At 51.1% G+C, this 25,035-nt stretch overlaps 6 protein-coding genes across 6 annotated transcripts; 2 read left to right on the plus strand and 4 right to left on the minus strand.

Moving 5' to 3' along the window:
- Positions 1-1,550: 1,550 nt before the first annotated feature.
- G6M90_00g085580 (uncharacterized protein) lies at positions 1,551-2,243 on the plus strand (the record flags this gene model as incomplete). Its single annotated transcript, XM_014685630.1, has 1 exon — positions 1,551-2,243. The coding sequence occupies one exon, from the start codon at positions 1,551-1,553 to the stop codon at positions 2,241-2,243; it is 693 nt and encodes a 230-aa protein (XP_014541116.1).
- A 1,287-nt stretch (positions 2,244-3,530) lies between these two features.
- Positions 3,531-4,894, minus strand: ipp1 (Inorganic pyrophosphatase; the record flags this gene model as incomplete). Its single annotated transcript, XM_066131274.1, has 6 exons — positions 3,531-3,991; positions 4,051-4,117; positions 4,185-4,245; positions 4,303-4,489; positions 4,548-4,707; positions 4,781-4,894. 6 exons carry the CDS (start codon positions 4,892-4,894, stop codon positions 3,531-3,533), a joined length of 1,050 nt encoding a protein of 349 aa, XP_065987497.1.
- An 841-nt stretch (positions 4,895-5,735) lies between these two features.
- Positions 5,736-6,252, minus strand: G6M90_00g085600 (uncharacterized protein; the record flags this gene model as incomplete). The annotated part of the gene is made up of 2 exons (XM_014685632.1): positions 5,736-6,088; positions 6,150-6,252. 2 exons carry the CDS (start codon positions 6,250-6,252, stop codon positions 5,736-5,738), a joined length of 456 nt encoding a protein of 151 aa, XP_014541118.1.
- Positions 6,253-12,541: 6,289 nt separating this feature from the next.
- Positions 12,542-13,115, minus strand: ISU1 (Iron sulfur cluster assembly protein 1; the record flags this gene model as incomplete). Its single annotated transcript, XM_014685633.1, has 3 exons — positions 12,542-12,678; positions 12,756-12,821; positions 12,926-13,115. 3 exons carry the CDS (start codon positions 13,113-13,115, stop codon positions 12,542-12,544), a joined length of 393 nt encoding a protein of 130 aa, XP_014541119.1.
- A 2,022-nt stretch (positions 13,116-15,137) lies between these two features.
- G6M90_00g085620 (uncharacterized protein) lies at positions 15,138-17,942 on the plus strand (the record flags this gene model as incomplete). Its single annotated transcript, XM_014685634.2, has 2 exons — positions 15,138-17,787; positions 17,845-17,942. The coding sequence occupies 2 exons, from the start codon at positions 15,138-15,140 to the stop codon at positions 17,940-17,942; spliced, it is 2,748 nt and encodes a 915-aa protein (XP_014541120.2).
- A 702-nt stretch (positions 17,943-18,644) lies between these two features.
- On the minus strand, positions 18,645-23,921 carry G6M90_00g085630 (uncharacterized protein; the record flags this gene model as incomplete). Its single annotated transcript, XM_014685635.1, has 4 exons — positions 18,645-19,004; positions 19,067-23,299; positions 23,363-23,734; positions 23,835-23,921. The coding sequence occupies 4 exons, from the start codon at positions 23,919-23,921 to the stop codon at positions 18,645-18,647; spliced, it is 5,052 nt and encodes a 1,683-aa protein (XP_014541121.1).
- Between the last annotated feature and the right edge of the window lie 1,114 nt (positions 23,922-25,035).

Raw genomic sequence — 25,035 nt, forward strand, 5'->3', positions numbered from 1 at the left:
GACTCTGGGCCCGATGTCAACGCCCTCCCTCGCAACCAAGCACAAGCGGTACAAGCGAAAGTCTGCAGAACCATTTCGACGCTCAACAATTGTCATCACGCGGCGCGCCACCTCAGTTCGAGCAGACAATGCCCCTGAATCAGTCCACTAACAAGCGCGGGATCGTCTCTCTTACACTCGCCGTCGACTGCAACGCTCGACTTCACCAGCCCCGACTGGTTGCCACAAACGCCTCTGGCGGTTAAAAAAAAAAAACTCTGCCGATTAGTATTCTCGGTATCATCGTTGCTACTATACTACTTGACTTGGCCCGCTATCGCCGCGGTGATATGACTTGCTCGGGGCATCCGCTCCCCGTCTTTCCGCACGGCGAAAACGAAGGACATGTGCGGCGGGCGAAATCCCGCATGCTGCCATGGTACTTGTGCCCGCGTACGGAGTAGAAATCATGCCATGGGTCTTCAGACGAGAAAACTTGCCGACGCCTTGACGAGAGGCCCCAGTCGCGGTCGAGGCCGGGAGTCGCGGCGAGTCAGAGCGTTTCGAGGCACCAGCGAGTCGCGTTTGGGCCCCGTCAAAGCTGGTCGACGTGACCCTCGCCCATGGCTTGCCGCCACGCAAATGATTGGCAGCAGACAATGGGCGAGCATCTGGTGATGGAGATGTGGCGCCGGGCCTGGCGGCCAGTCTCGTGCGTGCCCTGACCCAAGAGGCTGGTTTCTCCTGCCGAATGAGGCAATCGCTATTCTCTCTTTTCGAAAGCCACGAGTCAGCTTGTTAACCCCTGGCGGGGAAGAAAAAAAGTTGTCTACATACAAACTGCCGGGTTGTAAAGCGGCTCAAGCCAAGTCGACTATATCGTTTCAATGTAAGCCGTGTTTCGCATAGTATAGACTCTAGAGATCGTGTAGACAGCTGCTTCCGTAAGTCGAACCATCCAAGCGAAAGAAGACAAGAAATTTGGTCTGAATCGTCTCAACTAGAAGCCCCTATTTTCCCATTTTCCCTTTTTTTTTTCACGCATCTTGTATTGTCTTATTCATGGGTTGCCACACGACCCAACTGCACAACACCAACTTGCGCGAGGCGCCGCCATTCTGGCCCACTCCCAAGAGACCTTCCTTCTTGTGCCTGAAGGTGAACTTTCCGTGAACCTATCAAATCGTCCCGGAAGCGCTTCGAGAAATCATCCAGGTGTGTATATTCCGCAAAGTCTTCAGAAATGCCGCACTTGTACCTGGCCGGCGTGAGCCATGGCTTGACCTTGGGCCGTGGCGACGGGAAAGTCGGCAGGACGCAGGAGGAGAATTTTGTGCGAGTCTGATTTCTAAAGAGAAGAATTTTGGTGTATATAAATGTATGCTCACCTCGTCCGTTTTTCTCTTCTCCTTTTCTTGTAACTTGGTTAAACAAGCTGGACTACTTTCCTTGACTTTTCAGTTCTTTACTTTACTTTCCTTTTATACTTTATTGTATATATATATATATATATATTGACATATATATCTTCTTCCCTTCTCACACATACTTACAATTCCTTTAAATTCAAAATGCTCGGAAACATTGCTCTCGCATCCGCTTGCCTCGCGGCCGTCGTAGCTGGTCTACCGGCCACCAAGCGCGGCATCCAAGACAAATACACCTACTACCAGGGAGACGGGTCCGTCGCCGCCGGATGGCCGTCGATGGACTCCTGGGGCTCCTGGGACGATCTCTGGAAGGCCAACTCGGGGCTGATGAACAATACTTGCACCTGGAACGGCTGGGGCCAGGACGACTCCAGCGACGAGATCGCCGCCGTGGGCAGTGCCATCCAGGACGTCGCCAATCAAACTGGCGTCGACGAGCGCTTCATCCTCGCCGTCTTGATGCAGGAGAGCAAGGGCTGCGTCCGCGCCCCTACCACCAATAACGGCGTCGTGAACCCCGGCCTTATGCAGTCGCACGACGGCTCTGGCACCTGTGCCGGCGTCGACCCTTGCCCCAGCAGCCAAATCACCCAGATGGTCCACGACGGCGTGGCCGGCACCTCATCTGGCGATGGCCTCCAGCAGCTGATTGCAAAGGCTAAGGGAACTGTTAGCGGCGACAGCCAGGTTTACTACGCCGCGGCCCGTCTGTATAACAGTGGCTCGGCCAACTATGCCAACCTCGACCTTGGCATGGGAAGCACGGCTTGCTATGCTTCTGATATTGCCAACCGCCTGACTGGCTGGACTCTGGCTACTACCGCCTGCCACTGAGGAACTGGCATGACAAACATCGTTTGACGCTGTCTTGAGATATGGGGCTATACTGAGTCTCGGGGGTATTTCAATCTTTTTCATGTATCTCCAACTTACATATTTTCAAACCCCCATGTACATGTCCAGCAAAATACCAAGTCTCTCTTTGACAATCATCTTGATCTCGTCCCCTCATCCATTGTATATTGGTGTAAGCCGTGAAGTCTGCATGTCAACTGTAGTGATCAATATGCAAAATCTGTTCATGAAGTTTTTCCAGTCTGTCAGTGCGTCTTGTTGGCCGACCGGTTTGTGAAGGGCTTGTCTGTTTACCTGTTCAGGGGGCCAAATTGTTGACGTAGTGGATATATCTTTCCAACATTGGACGTTGGACAAGGCAGTAATGGCCCCCTCCTGGGTGGTGAAGCTGGAATATGTCAAGTGCGGCTCTGATATGGCGGCAGCCGGGATGTGATGGATTTGCGAACTTGGAACTCTTCTCGATTCCCCCTATCCCTGGTGTATACTTTCAAAGCAACATGTCCACGGGTGCTATTTTACTGGCAGTTAGATTCAAAATAGAAGAGTGTCTCGAGGCCTGAGGGACTCACATGAGCTTCCGGGCCAACCACACAGTCGACGCGGTACCAAAGCCCAGTCTCCGAATGACTTGATAATCGCCCATGTTGATGGGGTAATACTAGCTGGTCGCGAACCTATCGAGCTGTTCTTGCTCCAGGAGTAATGTGTCTCGGACAAGGTCAAGCCCAGCAGTGGGAAAACGCAAAGGGACTACGGGTGCTCTGCGTGTCCAGGCCTTGGCCCATTTGAAGACTGAAGGGATGCCATGTGTTGATGCAAGAGCCAAGTTTAGAAGCACTGAACCGACATTATATGGGCCCACTGGTATAGACCACTGGCCAATGATGTCAGTTGCACTTACAGCCGGCCAACTTGACTCCTACAATATGACGAGGAGAAATGTCATTACAAGCATCTAGGCGGCGTTTGATATAGTTTTCAGTTTATACAATCGCCAGTTCATGTGGAGGCCAAAGCTCCTCCAGTCGTGCTTTCGCACTGAACCAATCTATATCCACCTTTGATTTCCATCAAGATCAAGAAAAGAGCTTACACACGGCGCCGGACCAAAACGAAAGAGAGGAATGACCACCGCACTGAATATTTCATAAGCTACGCATTTTTCTGTAGTTGGCATGCAGCTACACACGACGAAGGATATAGAAATCGACAAAACCACCCAAATGCGGACATGTTTACAGGCCTGCCCAACGGCGAGGCCGTTTAATCAACTTCAATGACATCCCCCGGCACCGTAATCAAAGTAAACTTCTCATCAACGTAATACCACCTGTCATACGGCGCCGGTCTAGCTGCTGGCGGCAAGATGTTGGACTTTTCCGGAATCTCAAACTTCTTGGTCGCATCCTCGGGCTTGACATAGGTCTTGCAAGCACGAGGATTGGTAGTCTGCCAAATGCTGATCTTGCCGCGGTCCTCCTTGCCGAGAACAAGATCACTCCAATGCTGGTGACTTTCGGCGAGTTTGGCATTCATGGTGCGAGCATTGACGTATTCGTTGCCGATGATGGGGTTGAGGCCCTTGCCACGAGCGACTTTGTAATACTTGATGGTGTTAGTGAAAAACGTGTCCGGGGGGAAACGGAGAAGGGTGTGACTTGCAATAAACCAGTCAAGAAAGGATTTGCTGAGGCCGGGTCGGTACTTGTCCAGTTCTTCGACGGCTAAACCACTTAGATGTGCGCTTTGGCATAGTTTGGTACTACGACGGCGGGCGACTTACAGCTGACGAGGTTGGCGAGAGGGTCCCTGACGTCAATAGCTATGACTTTCCAGTCCGTCGTGTTATCCTTTTTTTTTCTCTCCTTAGCGGACCGCTGTTTTATCGAATATTTCCACATACAGCGGGCAACATACGTCAATCATGGCAAGACCTCCCAGAACTTTGACCTGCTTGACCTCGCCCGTGTATCCTGGCCTAGCCATTGTCAGCAACAAGAGTCGCAAAATCGTTTGCAAAATATGCCCAACTTACGAAATGGAGCTGACGTCAAATAAATCGACCGGGTCATTGTCTCCCACAAGGCCGGTATAGTTGTCCTTGACATTCTTGTTCTCCCACGTCTGTGGAATCGACCCATACAAGAAGGGATACGTCTTGTGCGGCCAGAAACTAGCCACAAACCGGGGCTTGTTCTTTGAGGTGTCGTGGAAGAGAGGGTCTGTCGACAATTTAGCAAAAGTCTTTCCAACTCTAGAAATACATTGACTACAACGTACTCAGAGGCTCGTTGCGCTGCGTTTCAATCTTGCCGTCGGTCCATCGGGGAATCTCAACTACAAAGTTGATGACCGGCCCAGGCTTGTTATCCGGGTACAAAGGCACATCGTGCCAAGGCGAGACGGGATATCCATCCTTCTGCAGCCATACTCTCCAGTCCTTTTCCCACAGCGTCAACTCATTGCGTCAAACAATGTACATGAAGGGATGAATTCTGCGTGAAGCGACTTACAACTGTGTTCCTAGCGCCAACCTCTCGGAGTGTATAGGAGCCGTCATTCTGGGCAACAGCACCGACTGCGCTCAGAGGCACGAGGACCGCTTGCAACAGTTTCAAGACATACATTCTCGACAATGCTACAACAAAGGCAGACGGAGGAATAGTGTGCTCGCTCACTCACATGTCATGCAGCACGGGAATCCCTCTTTAATACCATCGCATCTGCATCTCCACAAGTGGCAATCAAGACACGCCGCCCACCGGATCACACACTTTTAGCGCATGAAACTAGATGCAAAGGATTTCCAGAGCAGCTCAATGTGCTGCGCTGAGTGGTACCATTTGATGTAAACTTTGATGCGAGTTATCAATCTAGAGCCGCAGGCTAATGCGATGACATGCTGTGCCCCCTGTCAATGATCTGCCTTGGTGCCAGTGAGCTCAAGGGTCATGGCCCACGTGGGTCTTGGCAACATGAAGAATTAACAGGTTCAAGTTTTTGAGGGCATGTTAGGACCGGGGCCCTCCACCGAGGCACGCGTGTGGTAAAGTGATTTGGTGGAGGAGTAAGGCTATTTCTGGGCCTCCGGTTGCGGATCTTGAGTCGATCTCGTGTCCAGAATACACAACAGAAGCAGAAGTGGTCTGTAAAGTCGTGGCAAACGGAAAATGATCAAGTCAAGGCAAATGAACAAGGCGGGTTTCATTGGTATTGTAGACCCGGCCGACGTGGCTTAAGCGAAGATGGTGTGGATGAGAAAGGAAATAAACGTGGCGGCGTTGATGAGGCCGATGATGAAAGGGTGCATCCAGTGACGTCTGATTACGACCAAGGCCTCTTCACACGGCAATGTGTCCATACTGAGGAGAATTAATACTAATCACAGTGACAGGGGTATCCAATTCGACTCGAACATGTATACATACAGACAGTACATAGATCCAACCTTCTCCTCAGGCCTCCCATCTATGTCGCCTTCGCACCACTCAGCTGAGGCGGCGATCTGACCTGGTCATCAATCTTCTCCACAATACAGGCTGTCCCGTATGCCGCTGTCTGCGCGAACCCGCCCATGTCACCAGCGTCGAATCGCAAGCAAATAATCGCATTTCCGCCCCGGCGCTTGCATTCTTCCACCACACGGCTTATAGAGTCATTTCGACACGAGTACAGCATGGAGGTGAACCACTGGAGTTCGCCACCAGCAAAGCTCTTGAATACCATGCCGAGACTGGCGGCGATATTCCGACTGCGGACAGTGATTCCATAAACCGCGCCGAGAACTTGGACGATTCGGTATCCAGGGAGATCCATCATAGCTATACAGGTGCGTCAGTGTTGTGGTCGATTGGTTGTGTGCCCGCCCAGCGAGAGACCTACTTGTCGTAATGACGCCTTCGGTTTCGGTGAAGCAGTGAAGGTCGGAGATCTGAGGGGGGATGTTGGCAACTTCCTCAGCCTGCTTTTCTTTGCGTCCGGCCATTTCGAAGGTGTCAAGTTATACTATAAATGTGGTTGTCATGGATCGGATGAGAGGCCGAGAAGATATGTTGTCCCAGTAGTTGGTCAATGTATTTTGAGTAGAGAGTTTATAGGGACATATGCCACGCTAGGAGAGAAAAATCCAAATAGCTGAACAGCGAGCAACTCTCTTATTTATACTAACGGGAGAATTGGCAAATGCAGTCGTCATAAGGGTTGTCATCCTCGTTGTATTTTGCCGTTTCAGTCAAGATGTGGCTGACAGCGAGCCTCTCATGGAAGCGTCGTGGCCAATGGGCAACTTCTCCGTAATGGACGACGAGTTAGTCAACTACAGTCCAGCTGTGGCGGCGGTGGCTACCTGGCTGTTGAGACCGTTTGCGACAGGCGTTGGGATGGCTCTGAGGCTCTTTTGACGTGCTTCACTGAGGCTGAGCTCACGTATTCGTCGTATCGAGGCGACACGGCACCTGCGAGCCGCGCGAGTGGGGTCGACGCTGGCTCTCAACCGACTTTAGAACTCAGCCAACCGAAAACCAAGGAATGGAGTGTACGGAGTACGGAGTACATAACTAGGAGTACTACTATTAGATAACTTACTTGCCTGTTTTGATGCCGAGCCCATTCGGCCATGCAGTGGCTCAGTCAGCCATTCCCGACTTCGTCAATAGTGCTCGGCACATAGAAAATTAAACGAGAATGGCCCGTAATGTCGCTCCATCTGAAGCGGGACGTTGTTGTGGCATCCCGTCATATCTGCACCGCATCAGACGTTGGCTGTGCATCCACGGTACCCTTGGACGAGTTGATCTGGAGACTATTATTTAAGCTGCACAGCCTTGGCCCAAGTTCACCGGTTTCAGTTGCAATCCCTTCCCGGTCAGGACAACTAAGCGCTCTTTGCTGCGTCCCGGCGAGACGCCATCAATTGGGTTGAAGGTGTGCCGTTGGGTTGGTCGCTTACCAAACGGCATGTCGACTCTAGTTCCTTCTTATTCGCCAGGTGGCCGGTGATCTAAAACATCATGAGCGCCTCTGGATGAAGCTTGCTTGAACCATGTAATATTGGTTGGTTGTCATCGTTCCGACAGAGTCAATTGGCGTATATGGCACTGAGACTCCGAAATGTGTATATCGCCCATGCTGAAAGTTCGGTAACAATGCCCAGTCCAATATTCCCACGCACAAACTGGCCATTGGACCGATTCTCAACTGCTCAAACGCCAAGTGTCGTGCCGAATCCCTCGGTATACCACCGCTAATCCTCCAAGCGCATTCTCAAAGACATTGATTGATTTAGACACCCACAACCAGCGTCCAAGGTCCGACCAAGTAGCGGGCCATACATACGTACAGCGCTGCAGAACCCTGTAACCTGACATCTTCAGACCCTGGTTGGCATCTGCGGGATGGGGGTGGTATCCTGGGCAAGAGTGTCACCACCCCTACCAATCAATTAGCAACAGCCTCAGTTTTTCTCAGCGCCATCTAACGGATGTATCAGCCAAAAGCTCACCGCCTGTGGTGTATTTCAAATACAATATTACCCCCGTTCGTCCTAGTCCTCGGAATGAATTCTTCAAGGCGACCAGACAGCACACATGCGCTGTTTGCCTTGTTTTCAAACCGACATGCTCGGACATGAAAGAATTTATGGATTTCTCATCATGGGGTTGTTGAAGATGGACACAGATGGCATGGACCAAATGTACGGAAGAGATGGGCTTGATGCCGCTGAGGCCCGCGGCATTCCGCGCGTCACATATTGTGCTTATGCCAACTTCACCTCCCCCGTGTCTGGCCACCCGGGCAGTTTCTGGATATCGTCAGATTGCCTTTCGTTGTCATCGCGGGATGCTTGCGTTTTCATTTTTGCACGGCAAGGGAATTTTCGGTGATGGTGGCTACCTTGTTGCAGGGGTTCGTTACCCGCATGACAAAATTGGCGACCATGTCTATCAAACATTGAACGAGGAGTGATGGGCAGAACGCTGCGTTGGTAACACGCGGAGAGAACGGGCAACGACGGGGCACCGGGCCGTGGCGCTGGAGCTGGAACTGCATCTGCGGGATTGAATCCCCAAGGTACTCCGTACGGAGGAGTATGTATGTGCACACACATGTGTGTTTGCCGCATGCAAGAGGATGACCACCGCCATGGCTCTGTCAATGCCCAACCCACCACTTTCGCCCGAAGTGCGGACGTCACCTTGATCCACGACACACCCCCATCATGGCTTGCCAGCGGGGTGCTCCTTCCTTCTTCCCGCATGGTGGCGTCGCCCGTTTGTACCGTCTGGTACACCTCTCTAGTACTCCATACTGCATACTCCAACTGTCTTCATGGGCCAGCCCCAACCAGAGCAACTCGATGGCCTCCTTTACGTCCACGCACGCCCATGTTTTGCCTCTTTACATGTCCCAATCTCACATAGTCTTTAATTCATGTGAATTGATTTGCTCTACGCCTCCGCAACGATGAACGACTGCAACTCCTTTGCCACCACGATGGCCCGGATACACGTGGAAATCAAGTAGACCTTTGGGTAGCTTTGTCTTCCACAGCCCAGAGGGTAGCAAGCTCCATGGTGCTGCTGAATTTTTCTTCTTCTGCTTCTGCTTGGTCGTGCCGTCCCCGGCTGTGTCTTCCGCGGGAAGCAGAGGGTAGTGACTTCATTCGTCACTCTCATCACGGCGATGCGAGACGTCGTCGAAAGGAGGCTAAGCAGCACCAACAACTTGTCGACTCCACTTGTACCGAGAGGCTCTTTCTCCATGTGTGCTGGCTGGATCCTGTAGCGGCTCAAATCAGGTGCTTAACCACCAGTTGTGGTAATTGAGTGGTGCCCGATGTAGGTCGAGTGCGGGCAAAGAAGGCTTGGGACCGGCATATTAAAGGGACAGCATTTCTGTGGCCCCGCGGGTGCCCCTCTCCCACTCGTGACAGCTTCTCAAAAGCTTGAATCGACAGGTCTTCTTTCTTGGCCTTTCTTTTTTATCTTTAGTTGCCGGATGGACCATTGCTTGCAGTATTATTAGCCAACGGCGACAAGCGACTTAATATACCAGCCCTACTGTCACCACTCCCTCCACTTGGGCCCCATCGTATCCGCCCACACTAGTGACGATGACCAGCCAAGACCATGGATCCTTCTTGAACAATCATGAAGACATACTTGCCGGTCTCGAAATCAATCCGGCTGCTACATATCACGCTGAGGGCAATATCAACTGCTTCGACGACTATACCCAACATAAGTAAGTAGTCCGTCAATGCCAAGGCCATGAGCGCCACTCCCATCTATCTCCTAACACTTGTATTAGTGTATCCCAAGCACAACTTTCCTCAGATTATACATTGAGCTTGCCACAACACGATCGAATCAGGGCACGACTGGAACAAGCCCAGCGGTTAACCGACAACCTTACTCAAGTATTCGTCAATGACGTTAACAATATACAATATCAACACCATGGCACCCAATCGGCAACGTCTGCTAATCAACCTTCACACTTTCAACAATTATATGATGAAAACAATATTGGCCTGACACTTCAAGCTGCGCAAGAAGGGCCAGCTGTTGGAGATTCAGTAATTGGTAACGTCGAGGCACCATTCTATGACAATCTATTGCAGCACAATCCGACTTTCGGTGTTTCATCCAACAATGAACACGAAAGTTCAAACTCGCATCTAAACGTGCTCGCAGCTCCCTTTTATCCAACCTCCCATACAGAAAATTGGCCCCCTGACTCGAGTGACTGTTCCTGGCTAAGGGCTTCATATCTGCATTATAATGATAATAATAATGACGGAAGTTTAGATGAGATTATAACTTCCCCCTCCTACAACAATCCTCTTGCACTGTCGGGGTTGACCTCCACATCACTCTACACTCAGCCTTACGAAGATGAGCTAGCAACTATGACCAGCTCTCAACAGGCTTTCAATGCTCCTTACACTCAATATATTGACAACGGCGTGGTATTTACAGGCGGAATGCTCTATAGCCCGCAGCCAACTACCGCGCCGTCTCAAGTGTCTACATCCATCAGTGGCGCTGGGTCTCAACATGAAAATTCCTCGTCCAGCCTCACGGCTGCATCATCTCTTCGGCAGACGCGCAGCATTCCTTCGAGGACGGCAGGATGGGGTCCCAGACGAGCACCATCACTATCTCGCTCAATTTCTGCCCAAACCAGTTTCAGTCACGAATCGAATGGCTCAGGACCATCCAGGAGGGGTAAGCGGAATGGCCCAATGGACCCAAGGAGAAACCGGCAAGCACAGGAAACCAGGATTCAGCAGTCCGTCTGTGCGGACTGTAAATTGCGCAAAGTACATGTTTGTCTCTCGTCTCTTTTTTATTGTCGAAACAATCCCTACAACGAACTAACCGTCCCTGGGCAGTGCAACAGAACTGAAGCTCTTGAGACATGCGACGCGTGCAGGAAGAAGGGGTTGCCATGCGTTAAACATTTCTTCTCCCGCGATCTGAAAACACGGCCAGAATATCAGTTTGGTACGTCATCTCGATACAGAGTTTCGAGAAAAGCACCTATAAACATGTGACTCACAGCTGATTTAGGACTGTTTCTGATCAATTCGGCATTGGTACCAGACATGATCAAACCCTGGTTGACTCAGAACATAGACTTCACAAGAAATCTTTGCTATCTGGATTACTTCAGCCGATCTTATAATATTATTCGCTTGCAATCACCGGAAGCATGGTGTGATCTCGATCTAGTTGCCTGTCGACAGCATTGGCAACAAGCAAAACTGGATTACAACGATCCAGAAGATCATTGTACGGTGGAAGACTTTATTACCAATAAACACAAATGGCAAGACACTCTGAATTGTCGTGCCCTTCTGTTGATGCCATCCTCAGAGAACAGCTGGGATGACCCGTTGAAAGCTTTTTCGAGGCTGGATAAAATTTCAGGCCCAGTATCATGCAATTTGATTCGCAAGTCTGGAATTGCATCCAGGGCACGACCACTCAATCTTCAAGACGAAAATGAGAAGAGCTTATATTTCATCGCGATGCTCTCCCTCGAACGAATTCGGCATTACATGGAACTGGAAGCATATCACTGCTTGGAGCAGAAACTAGTTCCAGGCAGAGTGGATGAAAACGTCAGAGTCGTCAGATGTCTAGGCGTGATGTTACATTCACTCCGCCGACGTATTGCAATCTGTGAAGCCACTCAAATATGGACTTATTTTCAAAACGGTCCGCTCGCGAAGTATCTAGGTTCAGGCTCGGAACCAAGCATTGAGCCTCCAGTCATCAGGCAAATGAAAAAGTTTTGCTTCCAGTTATATACGCACTTTCTCTGTCGCTTCACCAAGATGAATGCAGTCTCCAGGGGTGTGGTATCGGATGCGCAATGTACCATGCATCACTTAACAAGAACGCAAATCAGGGAATACCTGCCTACAGACCCAAGTATACATGGTTTCGCCAACTGGATGGCCGAAGGCCAAGTGCGATTCGGGTCACCTGGGTGGTTATAAAGATGTGTTTACCGAGCAGACTTTAGGGCCTTCTGGAGGCTAGGTTTTGGCATTATCTTGGGTTTGGACTATAAAGCCATTGCATCTGCCGGTTAGCAGTAACAGGGAAGAAAAGCGGAAGACAAATACGGCTCAGGCCACGGTATCTGGAAGGGCATGATAGCTTTGTAGATCTGGTGTAACAGTGACGAATTGTGAAGCAGAGGTGGGGAATGTTGTACACAAATATTGGAAGCGGATATAAGGAACAAGGCACAGATGTCATAACAAAGTGTTTTATTTGGAGAGGGTTCTCATTCCCTGTCGCAGTGGCAAACGTGCCTCACATTGACAATATCCATACAGAATCAATTCACCCCCATTAAGAACCGTAGGCAAAGAGAGAAGAAGAGCAACTGGATGCGCCCAAACAAAACCATTTTTGGATGCCAGACGGAGAAACATGTCGTGTTGTGTCTCCATTCTCCATGCTAGTGGATTTGAAATCCACAGCTTCCACCAACGTACATTAAAACAAAACTTGAGGTTCTCCCTCTGCGAAATAGGCAGTTTATCTGCCCCTAATCACGTCCCTTGGCAATTCCCATCTCTGCCTGTATCACCTTCGGACTCCCTTACTCCATGCATTTTGTCATGACCGGTAACGAGATGTTTCGCCACTACTTGATTGCCGGCGATATTTTGTAGGTTTATAATAAACTGAGTTCCTTTTTTTTTCGTCCACTGTTTCGCCACTCCTGAATATTCTTCGCCGTATTGTTACAAATTACGCAGCTTGCTGCATGGTCTCTCTGATCGTCTTGGCGGTGCCGGCGAGATCGGTAATCTTGGCCTTGGGGTTCTTGCCGTGATAGTCGGCAATGGCAGCCTTGATGGCATCTTCTGCGAGCATGGAGCAGTGAACTGAGAGAGGGTCAGATTTAAAAAAAAAAATTCACCAGACGTTTGATGCAGCTGCGCAGCTCTATGGAGGTACGTACGCTTAACGGGTGGCAGGCAGAGTTCCTTTGATATGTCGACATTACGGATCTTGGATGCATCCTCCACTGTATCATTGGCCGGTTAGCAATTTGCAGCTTGCGCCAATTTGAAATTTCGAGCGAGAGAGAAGTTCCTCGACTGGTGCATTGCAAAATTGGATATAACTCACATCGCATCCCCTTGACCAACTCGGTCAAATAACTCGAGCTTGCGATTGCGGAACCGCATCCAAACGTCTTGAATTTGGCATCAGTAATGGTTCCCGTGGCCTCGTCAACTCGAATCTGCAGCTTCATAACGTCGCCGCATGCTGGGGCGCCAACGAGTCCAGTGCCGACAGCGGGATCCTTCTTGTCCATGGAGCCTGGGTTCCGGGGTCGGCTGTAGTGGTCCAGCAGTAGAGCCGAGCATGTTAGCTGAATGTACGCGAAAAGGGGCGAAAAAATGCGAAAGAAAGAAAAAGGTTATTGATGCGATGCTGCACTCAGGGATGACCACTTATCTTTATCGTGGTAGAATCGGCGCCCGGCCAGCTGAGGAGTTGCCGCTACCGCGGCGATGGGAGAGGGCATTGCCCGGATTGTACGGAAGGGCGCTCTTAATGAAAACATTTTGATTGCGATGTGTATGTGTGATGCGTCCGACTGCGATGAGCGATGGCGCAACAGGTGGGTTGTCGTGGTTGTGAGGTCGAGGTCGAAAATGTGAGGAAAAGAGATTAAATGGAGATTATGAAGGTGGCGACAGCGGACGGAGCAGAGGGATGCTGGGGGACTTGCTTGGCTGGCGCTTGTGTGTGGTAGAGCAGCACTGAGCACTCAGCAAGATTGATAAAAAACGCCGAACATGTCCGGGCACCGGCGCTCGTCATACACCACGGGCCAATCAAGGCACAAGGAAAACTAAAAAGCCGACGCTGCGTAAAGCACAGGTCAAAAAATGGTTTGTGTCATACGGTAGATTCAGCACTGTGTGGCTACGGTGCAATCGCGGTGGCAGTACGGAGTACACAGTATGGATATGACGAAGATTTGCGCACCAGGAAAGTGCTGGAGATTATCTGTCCGGGGGTGGGAAGGAGCCAACGGGCAGAACCAATAGCAAGGTCGAGTGTGAGGGCGAGGGTCCAGCAAGTATCTGGTAGGCAGTACGGAGTACGTAACGGAGGAAGGAGCGCCCTTCCTACACTTCGTATGTACGAACGAGTGTCCGATTCGGCCAAAACGACGGGCTGTCGATTTACCCCGCCCCACCAGGTCAAATGCTGGGCAGTTAGTTGACGGATCAGCAGTAGGCCACTGATGATACGTACAGTGAAGAGTGAGGGGGGGTTGAGGCCTTGGAGCCTTGTGGCCGTTATTTGCACGCTCAACATGTGAGCCGTACGCAATGTACGGAGTAGGCTAGCTGGGTCGCGACGTGCACATGCTGCAAGACCTGAACGGTGTTGATCGGCTCCAAGTTCTCCGTACCACGGTTATCTGCGGGCCCACTCCGGTCACCGGCCTACCCTTGACTTTGATTGGGAAAGGGTTTGCGGCTGGCTCCGAGCCATGGGTAATACGAGATGGCATAGCGGTTTTGTAATTGTCTTTGCAATTTATCTGTTGGGATTTTGTCTTCTCTATGTAAGTTGTCGGGTCTTGTTCTGAAACGGATGGCATTTTCATCAGAGCAGGGATTAATATCAGTCATACAAGCTGCGGGACCTGGAGAGGACGAAGGTGGGAACTTGATGGCACAGCGTTATACACAATGTGCAACCATGCACGAACGCAAAACATAGCAATGCAGAGCAAGTCGTGTATAGAAAAGCAGGTTTTGTGTATTTAGAGATGCCAGGAAACGTTATGCAGGCTTCGTGACTGTTCGTGACTGCTCGTCGGTCCTCTGCACGCCGAGGGAGCGCATTGGCTTTGGGTTCTGGCCTTTGTACTCCGCACTCCGTTTTCCGTACGTAGGTACCTGCCCCGTCTGTCTCGCCCCATCGCATCGGGAAAGCCAATAACGCCACATCACCTATTGAGACCCCGAACAGGACACTTGAGCATGCAACCGCCAGCCTTGGTCTCGCGCTACCCGTGCTGGCCTCAATCGAGTACCTTTGAATAGGATCCAAACAAACATCAACGTCCCGGACCAAAGTCCACATCTAGCTTGCGCCATTGCCATAAGTGTGCTGCTACGTGGGGAACACCATGTTGCCATTGCCATTGTGAATAACTTCCCAAAAGCAAAGGCCGATTTACGCCTCCATCCATCCCGCGAACCCCGGTCTCGCTGCATAAACCGCCCTCGCATCGAGCTGCAGCAGGCTATAAGCTACCGGCGAACCGCGGTGCTATTGCCATTGTTGCCGTCACTGCATTTGCCAATCAGTCATGGCGCCACCATTCACAGACGATCCAGAGAGCCAACGGCCGTCGACGTCGCGCTTTTCCCAAGACTCACTCTCCTCCGTATCAACCACGAGCCTCGTCTTCGATCGAATCCAAGAAGAGATGGACAAGGACCCTTCAGCTCTCCGCTCTGCTAGACGAGACTCGTTACCGGCAACGAAAGATGAAGGCGACTTCGACGAGAACGCCTCCGAGACGGGCGCTTTCCTCGGGCCGCCAGGCGTCCCATTGCAACGCCAGCCCATGGATAGGGGTTTTCGACGAATATTAATAATAATTGGTGCTGTCTTTGTTGGAGCTTGGCTTGCCGGACTGGGAATCTTTGTACTGTCCGGCTCCTATAAACACGAGAGCGACTCAGAACATGACCCCGATGCCAACTCAAGAGGATCCGGCAAGGCCGTCACCATGGACCAAGTGTTTGGGGGGTTCTGGTCTGCCAGATCCCATAGCATCAGCTGGATAGCAGATCCTGATGGCGGTGATGGCCTCTTGCTCGAAGTCAATACTGCAAACGGTTACTTGGTTGTAGAGGATGTGCGTGCCGACAAGGAAAGCGCTGATACCAACGCCCATCAAACCGCCGACACTCAGCCTGCCAAGCCGCGAGTATTGATGAAGGACCCTTACTTTATGTATAATGATGAAATCAAGCGGCCTGACTGGAACGAGCCAAGCCCGGACCTGAAAAAGGTTCTGTTGGCCGTCAACCGCGAAAAGAACTGGCGCCACTCTTTCCAGGCAACCTATTTCATTCTCGACGTCGAAACTGCCCAAGTTCAGCCTCTTGTGCCGGACAATGTCAACGCCAAGGTTCAGCTGGCCAACTGGAGTCCCACGAGTGATGCCATATCCTTCACCATGGACAACAACATCTACATCCGTCGACTGAACCAGGCCAATGACGTGGTGCAAATTACCAAGGACGGAGGGCCAGAGTACTTCTATGGTATTCCCGACTGGGTCTACGAAGAAGAAGTCTTCGCCGGCCGCTCAGCAACCTGGTGGTCCGACGATGGCAAGTACCTTGCATTTTTGCGAACCAATGAGACGGCTGTGCCCGAATATGCGATCGAGTACTATATCCAGCGTCCGTCGGGCAAGAAACCCGCCGTGGGCGAGGAGGCATACCCGGAGATTCGCAAGATAAAGTACCCTAAACCAGGAGCGCACAACCCCGTTGTTGATGTCCAGTACTATGATGTTTCAAAAGGCGATGTTTTCTCCATCTCCGCCCCCGACGAATTTCCCGACCATGACCGTATCATCTCCAATGTCCTCTGGGCCGGCAACAAAGTCCTGCTCAAGCAGTCCAATCGCATCGGTGACTTCCTCAAAGTCATCCTCGTCGACCCCTCACAGCGTGAAGCCAAAATCGTCAACAGCATCAACATTGCCGAAATCGATGGCGGATGGTTCGAAATCTCACACACCATGACATACATCCCTGCCGATCCCAGCAAAGGCCGCCAACAAGACGGCTACGTAGACACAGTTATTCACGAGGGCTACGAGCACATCGGCTACTTCACTCCCATTGACAACCCCAAGCCAATCATGCTCACATCCGGCTCGTGGGAAGTTGAAGATGCCCCGTCAGCAGTTGACCTGAACAACAACCTCGTCTATTTTGTCGCCACTAAGGAGTCCTCCATCCAGCGCCACGTCTACTCAGTCAAACTCGACGGCACCAACTTGACACCCCTCACCAATACCTCCTCCGAAGGCTACTACACTGTGTCATTCTCCTCACGCTCTGGCTTCGCCCTCCTCTCCTACAAAGGCCCCAAAATCCCATACCAAAAGGTCATTTCCACACCTTCCATTCCCATCCAGTTCTCCCGCACCATCGAAGACAACGCCGATCTCGCAGACAAGGCGAAAAAACACGAGCTCCCCATCCTCAAATACGGCACCCTCCAGTTGCCCAACGGCATAACCGTAAACTACCTCGAGCGTCGGCCCCCGCATTTCAACCCCAAGAAGAAGTACCCTATTCTCTTTCAGCAATACTCGGGTCCGAAATCCCAGACCGTCACCAAGAAGTTCGCCGTCGACTTCCAGTCCTATGTCGCCTCGTCACTAGGTTACCTCGTCGTGACCATCGACCCCCGCGGCACCGGCTTTCTCGGCCGCCAGCACCGCGTCGTTGTCCGCTCGCAGCTCGGCGTCCTCGAAGCCCAAGACCACATCGCCGCCGCAAAGCACTACTCCTCCCTCCCCTACGTCGACCCTTCCCGCCTCGCAATATGGGGCTGGTCCTACGGCGGCTTCCAGACCCTCAAGACGCTCGAAGCCGACGCCGGAGACACATTCTCCTACGGAATGGCCGTGGCCCCCGTCACCGACTGGCGCTTCTACGATAGCATCTACACGGAGCGATACATGCGTCTGCCGCAAGACAACACCGCCGGCTACGACGCATCAGCTGTTCGGAACGCCACTGCTCTCGGCATGAACAAGCGCTTCCTCATCATGCACGGCTCCGCAGACGACAATGTCCACTTCCAGAACTCCCTCAAGCTACTCGATTACTTGGATCTAGCAGGCATAGAGAATTACGACGTGCACGTGTTCCCAGACAGCGATCATGGCATTGCTTTCCACGGCGCCAACAGGATGGTGTATGATAGTAAGTCTGAATCGACGTGTTATACAGTTGGATGTTGAACCCGCGCTAACCTGTCAGGACTAAACAATTGGCTCGTCAATGCATTCAATGGCGAATGGCTCAAGATAGCGGACCCAAAGCCTATTGACACCAAGAAGAGGCGGCATGTATCATAATTTTTAGTGACATTGGGATGTTTAGAGCGTGCAAGCCGACTAGGCGTGAATTCGAGTGTATGTTACTGCTAGTTGGCGTTGGATCTTTAAAGTACTTGGAATAGAAGCGCGATTACCCACTAGGTGCTCACAATAACAACATGCGGGTGTATTCGTCGATTCGTCGATTTGTCGATGTATACATATGGTGTCCTTCTGCATGGATAGGACAGATGAGCAACCGAGTTCACAGATAATGCACCTTTGACAACAAAAATGCAAATTGATTACTATCATACAACATACAGTAGCTTCGGATTTACTCCCGAGCCTTCATCTAACTCCAAATGTCTGGCTCCAGTCTAGCTGTAGCAAAACTAATTACTAATCGTGCCAGATTCGAAGTTCGCTCCTTTGCCGCCTTGTGCCTCTTAAAAGAAGTATTAAAAGCCAAAAAAAAAAAGACCAGCCAGGCTGTCCTCCTGATGTATCTGGCCCTGTCACCTTTTCTTTCTTTATCTCTAGGCACCGCGTTAAACATGAATGATTACGGGTTCATGAATTCAATAACATCCCTGAATCACCCTCCTCTACTGAGGGTGTTCCACTGGGTACCTGCGCAGCATCCTTCTGCATGCTATAATATGCACACACATCAGCAATTTGACATGTGTGATAAGGCGTTCAGAACGCAGGAAACCAGGCCCAGACCGGCACTTGCATCTAGTATCCGTAGCCGGTGGGTTGCGGCGCAAAGCCGTTTGACTGCTGGTATGGTGCGGGGGAAGAGCTGCCCATGTTGCCGCCAGGTCCGGCAGTGATCATGAGGCGGCCAGCGCCGAGAATGGGCGTGTTATCTTCAGTCTTCTCTTGTTCCTTCTCCTTGGCCTTGCGAGCCTCATTGTCAGCCTTTAATAACGCAATCTCCTTGGTTTGCTGAGCCAACATGTTGATCATATATGGCATGGTGAAGTCCTGAAGGCCGTGACGCCATGACAGCTCCAATACAAGATCGGGTCGAATGAGTTCGTTGCAAGCATATAGCATGCCAGTGTAGCACTCGCGATGACCGATATCGACAAACTAGGAATGAATCAGTGAACAATTCTGCAAATTAGAAGGTATGGGGTGCGTCCAGAACTTACGTATCGCAAAAGATCGTTAACAATATCCCCCTTGCCAGAAATCGCAGCAGTCTCGATAGCATCCTTGAAAAGCTTGTCCTGCTTAGACAAGGCAATTGACTTCTCCCAGCGCTTGTTTTTACGGTAAATATTGGCGGCGATCTGACGGAAGAAGATGAGGTCGTGCTTCTCAAGACGGCTAGCCAGCTCGACAGCATCGTAGTTGTCGTAGTTCTGTACAGAGTCTCTTAGAGTCTTGTAGTCCTCTTCCTCGATGAGAAGGTCGTTCACAGCCTCGTTGACGGTGCGTTTGTTCTGTGACTGGACGTTGAGCAAAAATGGCTTGATCAGAGGCAGACTGTCGTTCTTCTGGAATATCTTGACGACGCGGTTGACGTCGATACGAGCAGTCAAGGCGGCCAGGAGGTCGGTCAGCAATGAAGGATGTTGCTCTACGTAAAACTTGATAGCCCGGTAGTAGATTTCGAGGTTGTTAACCTTGACTACAATCTCCTTGAACTGCTGGTGGTCCCAAGAGTTCTCGGGTCGCTCAATAACAGCCAAGGCGGCGTTGTCAAACTCGTCGTAGTGATAGTAGCAGAATACCAGCTCAGGCCACAAATTGGCTTCCTCACACGCCCGGATCATCTTGGGCATGTTCATTCTTGACCAGAAGATCTTGATGTGCTCCATCAGACGTTCCGGATGGTACTTGGACAGAGCAATGCCAAGTTCTGTGAACATGCCCATATGAGCACGCTCAAGGCCAAGACCCTGCTCAAGAAGGCTGATGAGTTCATCGAAGTAGCCATTACGCTCATACTCCTTTACGAGAGTCTGTAATTGCTCAGCATCCACAATCAAGTTGAGACCACAAATTTGGGCGAGGCGGAATTCCTTCTTCTGAACGCATGCCTCATGCACCTGCTTCCAGACCTTGATGTTGTTAGCCTTACGGGCGCAATCCACAGCGGCCTGATAGTCTCCAAGGTGGACGAGAGTGGTCGCAAGCTTGGCCCAATTGGAGATACTGCTGTAAAAGATCTTGGAGGCCTCAAACAAACCCTCTTCGTAGGCCTTATCGCCTGACTCTTCGATGTTGGCAACATTGGTGGCTCGGAGGAAGTCTTCAAGCTCGGAGAGCTGATCAAGACGAGCATAGCAGAAAGCAAGAGCGGTGTCAATGGCAGGTTCTCGAAGAGTCTTGCGCGCCATGCGGAGATACCTGACAAGGTCCTCGTTTTTGCCAGCGTGGGTGGCGATTTCAATAACCTCAGCATGGTTTCTGGGGTCGTCCGCCTTGATGTAAGAGTCGATAGCATCGGGTACACGGAGCCCGTCAAGCTGAGCCTTGGCAACTTTGCTCCAGACCTCGGGAATATCAACCTCCTCAGCGTAAGCCTGGGATCGGTCGATGCTGACAACATGTTCAACAAGAACATCGACAGCAGCAGACTTGTTGTCAGCCTTTTTGTAAATCTCAAAGGCTTCTTCGAACAGACCGACATCGATACACGACGTGGCAATGTCGTCCGCATTGTAACTGTCAAGTTTGTGAATATAGTCCATAACACGACCCTTATCAGCCTTGGCAGCAGTGAATAGCAAGAGGTTCTGCAAGTTCTGGTTGTCGCTGAAGGGAGATGGTTCAAGTACAATCTTCTCAAGAAGCTCAATGAGCTCAAGCGGGAGGTCGTTCTCAAGGAAGGAGGCGACAGCAACAGACACTTTGGCAGGGTCTGTTGATTCCGGAACAGCAGTAGCAGTGACCTGATCAACGACAGATCGACGATGGATGTTGTTCTCGCTGAGGACAAAGTTCCACAGCTCGCTATCTGATCGTTCCAAGAGGTAGCGCGCTTGGGCACGGTACATGGAGTTCTCGTTGGTGATGTTGACCAATTCTAGATCATTTTGGCCCTTGGAGTAGGCAATGTATGCCAAGTTGGGGTCACGCTTCTCGCAGTATTTACCAACTGTGAGTGTATCATATTGGTCGTTCTCCTTGAGGAACTTCTCGGGGTTGTTGTTCGAGTCGATGTAAATCTTAGCCAGAGCATTATAAACAGCCTGCTGCTGGTTACCAGACTGGAGGGTAGCCTCAAGGAAGGGTAAAAGGAGTTTCAATCGGTTGCGCGACTCTACTTCAGAGACTAGCTCATCAATATTGATCTGCTGAGCATTGACGGTGCCGAGTAGCTGCTTAATAATATTCTCATCACAATCGACGTCGAGAAGGCCGCCAACTACAGCAGGAGTTCTGCCGGGATTAACACGTTGGACATAGGACTCAATGGCCTGGAACTGCTGGTTCTGATACAGGTACAGAATTAGATCATGGACGAAGTTGAAACGATCGCAAACAATGATGAGGGGAAGCTGTTCTGGCAGTTTGGCTTCCTTCAAAAAGTTTTTGACCTTTTCAGGGTTGTAGTAATTGCTGTCACGACAAATTCGTTCGACCTCATTCAACTGGTTGGACTTTGTTGCGGCCTCGATGTACTTGAAGTGGACATCGGGGTCCTCGGAGAGATTGACAATGCTGCCGAGGTAGTAGAAGAGACCTTCTGCGGTTTTGTACTTCTCGAACAAGTCAATCAGACGAACAGGACCAAGAAGCTCAGAGTACTTGGTTGCAATGTTGACAACAGCCTGAAGATTCTGGCGAATGTTGTGTTTCAACATAGCATCGAGACAGTCAAGCGATTGCTCAACAGAAAGCTTGCTAAAGAAGTTGCTAAACCATTCGGGGTTGAAGTTGGTGGCGCCGGGAATGTTGACAATGACGCGCTTGATAGCCTCGGGGTCCTCGTACAGCTCAAGCGCCTTTTGAGGAAGACCAGCCTGCTCGCAGAGGTTGGCGATGCGGCCCTTGTCAAAATGAGTGAACATGTCATTGCCCAGAATAGCCTCTGCAACTTGGGGGGCGTTCATCAAGTTCATCTCTAGGAGTCTGGTCTGGAGGCGGGCATGCTCAGGCTTGTTGTCCTTCAAAGCATCCAGAAGAAAGGCCGTGGCCTGTTGGATCATGCCCTGGCCCTGGAAGATGTCGCAAACACGCTCCAAGTCAACCAACGAGCCTTGCTCATTGTTTGCTAGAGCCGTAGCAAATTCAGCGCCCTTCTCGGGATTGCTACGGATGATGTGCTGCAAGAGCTGGATGTAATCAGGCTGGTAGCCAGTTTGAGCAGTATAAGGCAGAATCTTGTCAAATTGGCCGGTTTCTGCAAAGCCGGCGACCACTTTGTGAGGCACATTCGCTTTGAGGTAGACAGTCAATGCCATGTTGACATCGTAAGGTCGAACCATGTCGCCGAGTTGTTCGGAGCAGTCCAGCTTGCCTTCGTTGAGCCACTTTTCGAGTAAATGCTTTCGGTTCTGTTGCAGAACAGGCTGGGCGAGCTCAAGGGTTTCATGTCTGTTCAGGCCACCCTTGTCGAGGAGCATACCGAAGTACTGGAGGGTGAATGCCATCTGGCCAGGCTGGGCGGGGAGCCTCTTGAACTTCTCAATCGTCTCGGGGGTGCGGAGGAAGCCACGTGGGGAGTTGGCGGCAATCTTGGCAGCCTCCAGGTAACTTCCAGAGTTGAACAGCTGGTCGAACTGTCTCGCATAAAGGTTGTCCGCGCCAGGCAGTCCAGCCCGTGAGGCCAGTTTGATGGCAATCTCGGTGTTGGCAGGGTTCTCGAGAAGGTAAGGGATGATTGTGGTTTCATCAACAGTGACGAAAAGAACCTGGCCCTTACGATTGATGCCCACGAGACCGGATGACTCGTCGTCGGCACAGCTGGTGAAGATTGTGTCGCTGGAAATTCGGTTCATGAAGATCAAAGTACCGGTCTCAAGGTCGTACAAATGGATAAAACCATATTTGGTGACCATGAAGATGACACCATATTTTTGAGAAATCTGCAAGGCTACAGGAAAGTCGTTGGTTGCCTCGGGAGGGAAGAAGATCTCAACAGCCTTCTTCTGGAAGACTGGGTTGGATTCGGTATGATCGACCTCGACAACGTGCAACTTGGCACCGGTGGCTGTTCGAACGGCGAAACTGAAGAGCTTTGTGTCCTGAGGAGCCCCTTCAAGGCGCAGTGACCCAAATGATGCGGCATGGCCCTCAATGGCCTGACTGATGCCACGATCCTTGGAGTACAGCTGCATGGCACCGACTACACGGCCCTGCTGGGATGAAATACCAACCACCACCATCCATTTGCCGTCCTCGTTAGCACGGTAGTTGATGATTTGGCAGCCCTATTGCGCAAGTATTAGTTCATACTGTACTGTCTTGTCCGGAGATAGTTTCATGAAACGAACATTGAGGTTGGCATTTCGCTCAAAGACCTTGGAAGGCGCATCTTGTCCGGCATCGTAGACGTCCCAATGGTAAACACTGGTGGTCGTGACGAGGCCCAGAGTAGACTCGCTGATCCACTTCCAAAACTGCACATCCTCGTTCATGGTGCATGACTTTAATTTTTTCTTTTGTTCCAAGTCAAAAATCTGCAACGTCCGTGATTGGGCCTTCAAGGCGATGATCTGTCTGTTCCAGTGCATGATGGCACTGTCGGCCTTGATCGGCCTTCGCGTCACGTTGTTGCCATTTTTAAGCTCAACAATAACGACCTCGGGTTGAGCAGCCTCGCTCTTCTTCTCACGGATACACACATATGAATCGGATTCGAGTGTCTAAGATCAAGGCCGGGTTCTGTTAGCCGCTGATGCCATGTTTGCTCCATCTTTTGCTGCTGGCTAGTCTAGAGAGATGCGGGTGGTCGGTGGTACTTACGCAGGAGTTGAAGCCAATTGATTGCGTGTCCACTCCAACGTTGGCGAGTTGGACCAACTCCTGAAACTTGATGGGCAGAGGCGCCATTGCGCCTTAGTTCAGCTGTTACGTCACGTTGAACCAGGCTGGATATAAAATTCGAAGCCTCAAGCTATGGATGCGAGTAATCTGTCGCAAATCCACTGTTTCGTGGCCGATGTCCCGATGATGCTGTCAATGTGGGTTCAGCAACGACCTCAGGAGAAGTTGACGGAAGCTTCCATGCGCCAAACGGCAAGAGCGGGAAGCGGGAAAGTAGCTGCAGGACGAGACAACGTGAGCCGGAAAAAAATTGAACGAGTAAAGGACCGGTAGAAGCAAGAAAGAGTGCGGGTGGGAGTCGCGTCCGTGAACTGCTGGTGGCAAGCAGATGGACTCGTAGAGGGAGATGAAAGTGGTGATGATTTCGTTGTTCAGAGAGGGTAAAGGAGGTAAAGGTTAGGTCCCCCTTTGGGCCATCTGTTCTTCACGAACCTGGGCAGGTCGAGCAGTCCAACAGCATCCATGTGGGGGCGCAGGCCTGGGGTGAGCCAATTGAGAGCTGCAGGAACAAAGAAATTCCGCTCCAGCAGCGCACTGGAAGCCAATAGCTTCTCGTAAATGCAATGCTAAATGCTGCTAATGTCCCATCTGGCACGTGAAACGTCATCAAGCAGGCGCGGATGGCACAAAAGTTGCAGCTTCAACTTAGGAGTCGACAACTTTTTACGCGTGCCTGGGCATGTTTTCGTGCGATGGCCAGTCTCACTCACCAATTGCACACAAAATATTCCTGTCGCATCCCCTTTATCTTCAATGAATCCATCTTCCCCTCTTTTGCCCACACCCAAGAGCTATCGGGCGCTGTCACTGCTGCCTAAGAGATCTGATTGCTTCCCACAGCTCTGCTTGGAGTGGAGACGTCATGAACACTTGATGGTCCTCGCTTATAAAGTTGTGGGCACGTCAGATACCAACGACATCAGTCAACTCGACCTGTTGTCGTCTGTCCCAGGAGAAGTTGTAGATGTCGTTGACCATGACAGTGAGTCCATCTCCCGTAATACATGTATTCGCAGGCTACTCGTGGAAAAATGTTGGTGTCTGTTATTGCAAGTCAGTCTATCAGTCGGAGGTTGCCTCGATGACAGGAAGTGTCCAGCATCTGCTACTGCATTTGTTA

The sequence above is a fragment of the Metarhizium brunneum genome, chromosome 5 (genome assembly GCF_013426205.1).
Source record: "Metarhizium brunneum chromosome 5, complete sequence".
NCBI classification, from domain to species: Eukaryota; Fungi; Ascomycota; class Sordariomycetes; order Hypocreales; family Clavicipitaceae; genus Metarhizium; species Metarhizium brunneum.